Genomic DNA, 8,760 nt, shown 5'->3' with positions numbered 1-8,760 from the left:
ATAAAATAAAATATTAGAATTATTAACCAATTTTAATGTAATTAAACACTAAATGTTAATTTGTGCATGATTGATTACATAATACCTTTCTAAAAAATAGTTGAGAAGAGAAATGTATTCAAATTGGCACTAAAATATGAGAGATGTATTCAAACTGGCACTAAAATATGTTATATTAACACGCTTGGTGTCAAAATATAATTTGTTGTAAAATTAAAATCATTAATTATTGATGATTAATTCACTAAAATATAAGAAAGAACTATAATAATAATTACTAAAAATATATGAAATATAATATTATAATTATTGATAAATTTTAATATAAATAATCATTAAATGTTAATTTATTTATAATTGATTATATATTACTTTCTTAAAAAATGGTTAAGAAAAAAAATGTATGCAAACTATTTTTAAAATGCGTCATGTTAGTATGCTTAACGGCATAATACAACTTGTTATACAATAATATAATGACAATTGATAAAATTTACCATAACTAATTAGTAATGTCAACAAATCTAATTATTTAATACAAACAAAACTAGCATCAACATGTGGATTAACACTAAAATGTGCCACATGAGCATATTTGATTCTAAAATTTACATTTATGAATGATAAAATGAAATATTATATATAATGTTCACAGCAATATAAAAAAGAATTGTGATATTTTTTAAAAAGATATAAAGTAAAATATTAGAAGTTTAAAACTATTAATTTACGGAAATATGAAAAAAATCATGATAGTTACTAAAATGAAATGAAATAAAATGTTAGCATTATTGATAAATATCAATATAGTTAAATATTAATTTGTGTATAATTGATTGTATAATACTTTTCTAAAAAATAATTGAGATTTGAAAAGAGGAAAGTATCCAAATTGATACTAGAATATTTCACATCAGCATGTTTGGCGCTAAAATATAACCTATTATAGAATTTGAATTATTGAATTATTGTTTGTTGATCACTAAAATATAAGAAAATAATAATAATAATTAAAAATATAATTATTAAAAAAATATAAAATAAAATAAAATTTATCTATATTATATTTTAAAGGCACATATTAAGATTACACATTAAAAAAATTTTGATTAGAAATATAATAAATTTATCATGTATTTTTATTACAAATGTTAGTTAAACTTAATAAAATATTAGAATTATTAACAAATTTTAACATAAATAATTATTAAATGTTAATTATGTATAATTAATTATATATAATTAATTATATAATAGTTTTTAAAAAATAATTAAAAAATAAATGTAAACTAGCAACAAAATCCACCACGTCATAATATAATAATAATGATAAGAATTATTGAATTATTAATTATTGATTCACAAAATATATAAAAGAATTATAAATAATTATTAAACATGAATTTATACATGATTGATTATATAATATTGTTTTAAAAATATTAAGAAAAAACTATATAAACGGGCATTCTGCGCCACTTTAATATCAGAATACAATTCGTGGTAGGAAAATATATATTAATGACGGTGGAAATGGCAGTAAAAGAGTAGAATCCATTTTGTCAAATAATTTTGGTTTTTGGGATGGAAACCGTTCATAGAATTAAGTGAAGGCGCCAGCGGGGTAAGAGTAAGACAGTGCAAAAGTCTGCAACACAACACAAGCAAGCAAACCGCAAAGCAGCACGTGATTTCAGTTCCACTCTCCCAAGCCAAAGCCATTCCAAACTTCAAGAACCCTCTCTTTATTCTCTCTTCTCTTCATATTCTACACTCGCCCGCACGGGAACATTGCCTCCTTCATGGCGGAAACCGGTAACGGCAATGGCTTCATGTACCTCCACGGCGACCTCGACCTCAAAATCATTGAGGCTCGACACTTACCTAACATGGACATCGTCTCCGAGCGGTTCCGCCGCTGCGTCACCGCCTGCGACACAATCAACTTCCACTCCTCAGAACCTGCCGATACCGCCACCGCCGACGGCACCGACAACCCTCCTGCCACCGCCCGCCGCCACCGCGGTAAAATCATCACCAGCGACCCCTATGTCACTGTCTCTGTCCCCCAGGCCACCGTGGCCCGCACGCGCGTGATTCGCAACGCTCAGAACCCGCGTTGGGACGAACGCTTCAGCATCCCGCTTGCTCATCCTCTCGTCGACCTCGAGTTCCGCGTCAAGGACGACGACGTCTTCGGTGCCGAAACTATGGGCACCGTCAAGATTCCGGCGACCCGTATCGCCACCGGCGAAGCCATTTCTGGCTGGTTCCCTATACTCAGTTCCTCCGGCAAGCCACCAAAGCCGAACGCGGCGCTCCGCATCGAGATGCAGTTCACGGCGGTTCAGGACAACCCGCTTTACCGGAGCGGCATCGCCGCCGATCCAGAGCACCGTGGTGTGCGGCACACGTACTTTCCGGTGAGGAAAGGGAGCTCGGTGAGGCTGTACCAGGACGCACATTGCCCCGAGGGTTTGTTGCCGGAGATTGAATTGGAAGGAGGGAAGGTTTATAGGCACGAGAAGTGCTGGGAAGATATATGCCACGCTATTTCCGAGGCTCATCACATGGTTTATGTTGTTGGCTGGTCGGTTTACCATAAGATTAAGCTCGTTAGAGAACCGACGAAGCCTTTGCCTCGCGGCGGAGACTTGACCCTTGGCGAGTTACTCAAGTACAAGTCTCAAGAAGGGGTTAGGGTTCTCTTGATGGTTTGGGATGACAAGACTTCACATGATAAGTTCTTCTTTAAGTCGGTGAGACCCTAATTTGAATTTAGTTACTCAGTTTTGCTTTCTCTTTTTGGTTAATGTTGTAATAATTTCAATAGGACTTAGCTATGCGGTATTATCTGATTCATGTAGCCAACCCTAGTATGCAAGGTTTAGGTTTGTTAGTTGAACTTTACAATTCAAGTTTACAAGATCTCAAGTTTGATTACCTTGCTAGTATGATTTGATTCATCTAGCTGACCCTGGTATAATCTGATTCTTGTAGCTGAAGCCAACCAACAAAACAAGGCCTAATTCTTCTTGAAATTGCTTCAATTAGTTGTTGCTTAATTTTTGGTTGTTTGAGGAAGTGTGCGTGCTTGTGTTGCTATTCTTCTGATTCGGGATTTTTGGTGCAGTCTGGAGTGATGCAAACTCATGATGAGGAAACCAAGAAGTTTTTTAAACATTCCTCTGTTATGTGTGTTCTGGCACCTCGCTATGGTAGCAGCAAGCTGAGCTTCTTGAAGCAGCAGGCAAGTGCTTGTTAAATAGGCATTTTAACGTTTGGTAATCTAATTTTGTTTGAGTTTGACAACCTGCATTTCATTGATTGATGTTATCTGCATATCGCTCATAACATAGTCAGATTGCATTGATGTGGTATTTCTGTTCTTTCTTCCCCTTATGACTTTTGAGTTCTCTATAGTTGATGCACTCTCCTGTATGTTGTCAGGAGCTAGGGTTCTTTATGAGCTATTTTTCAGTGGAGTCAAATACTCAAATGTGAAATGCCCTGTGTTTTGTGGCCTAAGCTCTTAATCGTGGGTATGTTTTTTTTGTAGACACAAAATGGAGAATGGGAAATGTATCTGGTCCTCTAAGTTTTTTCTCTATTAAATGGATACATTTCCTATTTCTGATTTTCTTATCCATGTCTTTGCTTCTAACTGCATTATTCATCCCCATGACATGATCCCGTGTTTGAGACAGATAGCTTATTAAAGTTGATTGTGATTGGAATTATACAGGTTGTTGGAACTGTCTTCACACACCACCAAAAGTGTGTTATTGTGGACACACAGGCTCCTGGTAATGATCGAAAGATAACTGTTTTTATGGGAGGTCTTGATCTGTGTGATGGTCGCTATGACACACCTCAGCATCGACTTTTCAAGGATCTTAATACTGTATTTGATGGTGATTTCCACAATCCTACATTTCCTGTAAGTTGTCAGCCCAATCAGACACATTAATTTGTTAAGTATTACATTTATTTCTTCCGCTTCGTCTGGGCAGTCCTGGTTGAAGCCATGATTTGATCGTGAAATATACAGAAGATTTTCAACAGTATTTCTTTAGATTATATACTTATGTTATCCATGTCGCCTTGGTCAAACCCACTAAAATTATGAGGTTGAAGTTGCAATGTTTATACTATATGGTAAGTGGTTTGTAGTGTGGTTCCTCTAATGGCTGCCAAGTATATATTTCCTTCCCATAGAATTTTTATTTTGAATATGAATACTATTCCATTTGAAAGCAATAAATGATAAGTCTCAGGGATGAATTAGAGGGCTACACCATTGGATTGTATGAAAAGTTTTATTGTAGATATTTGCTGAATCTCTAAAGACATTTTTGTATCATTTCAGGTTTACTTTTCTCTTTCCATTAAGATGAAAAAAAAATTACACATAAAATAGCATCCAATTCACTGCAGTTCTCACCTCTCTAACATCTCAGCTTTTCTTTTCCCTCTACTTTAAGATAAAAGAAAGATACATGAAACAAGATCCAATTTACAGCAGTTCTCATTGGTCTTATATGTGCTGTTTGTGATAGGCTGGAACAAAGACTCCAAGGCAACCATGGCATGATTTACACTGCAGAATAGATGGGCCTGCTGCGTATGACATTCTTATTAATTTTGAGCAGCGATGGAGAAAATCTACTAAGTGGAGGGAGTTTGCTTTAATGTTCAAAAAAGCTTCTCAGTGGCATGATGATGCTTTAATACGAATAGAACGGATCTCCTGGATAGCAAGTCCTGCCATTCCTCATTCAAAAGAAAAGCATACAATTGTTCCAGATGATGACCCAAGAGTATGGGTTTCTCATGAAGCTGATCCTGAAACCTGGCATGTTCAGGTTGGATAATGCAAGCTTGCTGAGAAAATATTACTTGCTTGATATTCTTTTTTTCTTGATTGTGGAGATAATTTATTTCATTATGTTTTGTCCTACTTATGATTCTGCAGATCTTCCGCTCCATTGACTCTGGATCCCTGAAAGGATTTCCAAAGCGTGTTGATGTTGCTTTATCGCAGGTTTATTAATTAACTGGCATTTTCCTTCCAGTTCATCCTATTGTGCAGGGAAACTAAAAAAATGTTGACTTGAGTGAATGCTCTGCTACATGCTTGCAAATCAAACTAATATATTATGATCTTAATTCTTACATAAGGGATTGATTTGAAATATATTTTGTAGTCCTAATAGCATATTTTTTGTATGCAGAATCTTATCTGTGCTAAAAATTTGGTCATAGACAAAAGCATTCAAACAGGATACATTCAAGCAATCAGATCTGCTCAACATTTCATTTATATTGAAAATCAATACTTCATTGGTTCATCATATGCATGGCTAGATTATAAAGACGCAGGTCAGACTCAAAGTGTTATTTTCAAAAATTTAGATAGTTGGCAATACTTCTAAAATTATCCCCATCGGGTAAAGTATGTTTTTTCTTTTTTTTTTTTTGTCCTTAAAGTTTTCGAGAAGTTTCAGAAATACCCTGGACATTTAATTTGATTTAATTTTTTATCTTTAACGTTTGAATAAGTTTCAATTTTACTCTTACTATTAATTTTTTGACAATCAACTATTAGTCAAATTTTTTTCTTCCAATATTTCCCTTCCAAACAACATTCATCATCATCATCATCTCCAAATCCTCTGCACCTTTCACCATAACTCTCCCTGACCAAAACTCTATATATATCTCCCCCTAACCCTTCCCATTGCCACCCCCACCACAATCATCTTCTCACAACATCACCACCACCAACACAAACACAAACCATCACCACCACCAGACATTATTCCGTCGAAGAGAACAAAGAAACATGAGTCCATTGTAAATATACCACCACACTCATCCAAACAAAGTGCCTTCTTCATGGCTGTTGTCCGTTGAGTTGGTTCCGAGTTAAAAATCTAGTCACCATCAAGCAGGTTGGTGTTGAGAGAAGGAAAGTGTGTTGAAAGTGGATTGAACAGTGTTTGTGTTGGATTAGGTGGAGAAGACAAAGTGTTGGGTGTGTGAAGGAATTGCAGTGGTGCTGTGGGTGGTGGTGGTGGTTTGTGTTTGTGTTGTTGTGGTGAGGAGATGATGGTGGTGGGGTAATAGTGATGGGAGGGTTATGGAGAGAGAAATAGAGGATTTGGGATGATGATGATGATGAAGAATGTTGTTTGTTGGAAGAAGAAAGTTGTCTGACAGGTGACGATTTGTAACTTATTTCATCAGATTAAGGACAAAATTGAATGAAATTAGACGACAGAGTTATTTTTGAAACTTTTCGAGAACTTAAAGCGACTAAAGATATACTTTATCCTATTACCATCTATATGCCCTAGTCCATCTTTTTCTTTTTAAATTTATTTATTGATGCCAAACTTAATAAATTTTTTATGAGCCATGGTCAGAAATTATATTCCAATAATGATTGTAGCCACCTTTGTACTTATGATATATTTGCTTTCAAGTTCCTTGATATCTACATCTTTTGCTCTAATGAAGAGGGGGTAAAAAAAAAAGAAGAAAGATAAGGAGATGTTCCACTGTAGGACTTGTTCTTTTTCTTCCTAATTTTTGGTCATTGTGAATTCATCTGTTGTTATGTGTGGTTAGGGGCTGACAATCTTATCCCCATGGAACTGGCGCTGAAAATTGCTAGTAAAATCAGAGCAAACGAGAGATTTGCTGTTTATATTGTTTTACCAATGTGGCCAGAAGGTGATCCCAAAACTGGAGCAATGCAAGAAATCCTCTTTTGGCAGGTATAGAATTGTCTGATGTATGAAGTTTACAGAATTGTTCGATGGTTAGAAATTTACTTATATCTGAAGTCTAGGGAGATCGTTTCTGTGGTGAACTTTAGAGGGTATTGTGTAAGTGTTGCTAATAAGGAAATGAAGGGACCAAATTCTAGTAAATCATGATTTATTGTCTATGTGGTATCCTTCTCAAAATCAAAACTATTGATTATTTTTTCCAATGGCTGTCAAACTTGCACTACAATTTCTGAAGGCAATCCCCTCCCCCTTCGAATAAGTACTTGAGTTGAAGTCTAATGCTTCCAAGGCAAATATTTTCTCAGTTATTTCTTTTCTTATACAGAGCCAGACAATGCATATGATGTATCAACTTGTTGCTAGAGAATTGAAATCAATGCAGCTTGATGATGTACGCCTGCAAGACTATCTCAACTTTTATTGCCTTGGAAATCGGGAAGCATTCAACGAAGAACCTGCAAGTGCAAATAATGGTCCCGTAAGTTTTCTAATAAATAACATTTATCTGTACGCCTTTTTACGGCATGATACTTTTGTTCTAAGCATCTTTTTTTTTTTCATATGGTGTTAGTAGTATATTGAGCCTTATAATTTCTTATCAGATCTAAAATGGTAGACACTGATCAAGAACACGGTGTGATTGTAATTTTCTTGTCAGGTCTCAGGAGCATATGAGCATCGCCGATTTATGATTTATGTGCATGCTAAGGGGATGATTGTTGATGATGAGTATGTCATAGTGGGGTCTGCTAATATAAACCAAAGATCTATGGCTGGCACTAAGGATACTGAGATAGCTATGGGTGCATATCAACCCCATTATACCTGGTTTGGGAAGAAAAGACATCCATATGGTCAGGTCTGTATTCTCCATAAGCTCTAATTACTCTGGCAACTTTCCTAGTAGAGATCAATTTCCCTTTTCCAGCTTCAAATGACATGTGACTTCACAACTGGAGCATGCTACAGAGCTGAAAATTGTGTATCTATTGTTCCAAATGAGTATATCCTATAAATATGTTGAATAATAATGACTCGATACGTTATCTGGGATTCACCCTTGTACTGAATATGAATGACTTGTTTTCAACTCGTTAGAAGTACTAATGATGTCATGGATAAGCAACCTTCTCAACTATGTTTCTGTCGTATCTTTTTGTGCTATGTCTGTTCAAAAGTTGAATTAATTATTATTTGATGTCTTAAAGGAAAAACTTAATATTACAAGACTACAATTACATCAGCTGGTTTCTGTTCCTGCAGATTTATGGTTACAGAATGTCGCTGTGGGCAGAGCATCTTGGCATGTCGGGAGAAATTTTCAGGGAACCAGAGAGTTTGGAGTGTGTGCGTAAAGTGAATGCAATTGCAGATGACAACTGGAAAAGATTTGTTTCTGAAGAGTTTTCAGAGCTGCAAGGACATCTCCTGAGGTACCCTTTACATGTAGATCAGGATGGGACGGTTAGTTCTCTCCCTGATTGTGAGACTTTCCCAGATGCCGGTGGTAAGATAATTGGGACTCACTCTCCAACAATTCCAGATATCCTAACAACATAACGATCTCCAAAAAACTATAAAAAGAAAAAAACGATCTCCAAAATTAATGCTTGATTCAATATTTGTAAATGATGTGTAATTGTGTTGGGTTGGGTGCCCTTGCTGGGCTAGATGACAGAAGAGGAAGATGTAGTTTTCTGTACTTAAATTTGTTTGTTACTTCAAACTCTTGTATATTATATAGACAGTAGTGATTCATAATCTGAATTTCAACAATAATAATGTTTGATCATCGTTGTTAGACAATGTTTTCTTTATTGACTTCTCAAGCTGATGTTATTTTATGTTTAATTATGCTAAAATTACTTTTATGATTAGATATGCTTATACTTTTTTTTATATAAAATTAAGAGTAAAGTGACAAATAAATTTTTGAAGATTTATATTTTGGACAGATTAGTCT

At 35.3% G+C, this 8,760-nt stretch overlaps 1 protein-coding gene across 1 annotated transcript; it reads left to right on the top strand.

Annotated features, from left to right (window-relative positions):
- The first annotated feature begins 1,564 nt into the window (after positions 1–1,564).
- On the top strand, positions 1,565–8,641 carry LOC130981851 (phospholipase D delta). Its single transcript, XM_057905583.1, has 10 exons — positions 1,565–2,759; positions 3,134–3,250; positions 3,746–3,940; positions 4,560–4,865; positions 4,976–5,044; positions 5,235–5,382; positions 6,634–6,782; positions 7,123–7,275; positions 7,456–7,656; positions 8,061–8,641. Exons 1-10 carry the CDS (start codon positions 1,803–1,805, stop codon positions 8,355–8,357), a joined length of 2,592 nt encoding a protein of 863 aa, XP_057761566.1. The 5' UTR covers positions 1,565–1,802; the 3' UTR covers positions 8,358–8,641.
- The last annotated feature ends 119 nt before the right edge of the window (positions 8,642–8,760 follow it).

This window comes from Arachis stenosperma, chromosome 5, assembly GCF_014773155.1.
Source record: "Arachis stenosperma cultivar V10309 chromosome 5, arast.V10309.gnm1.PFL2, whole genome shotgun sequence".
Taxonomy (NCBI): Eukaryota; Viridiplantae; Streptophyta; class Magnoliopsida; order Fabales; family Fabaceae; genus Arachis; species Arachis stenosperma.
Note: the sequence above shows the minus strand (reverse complement) of the source record. Positions and strands in the feature narration are given on the sequence as shown.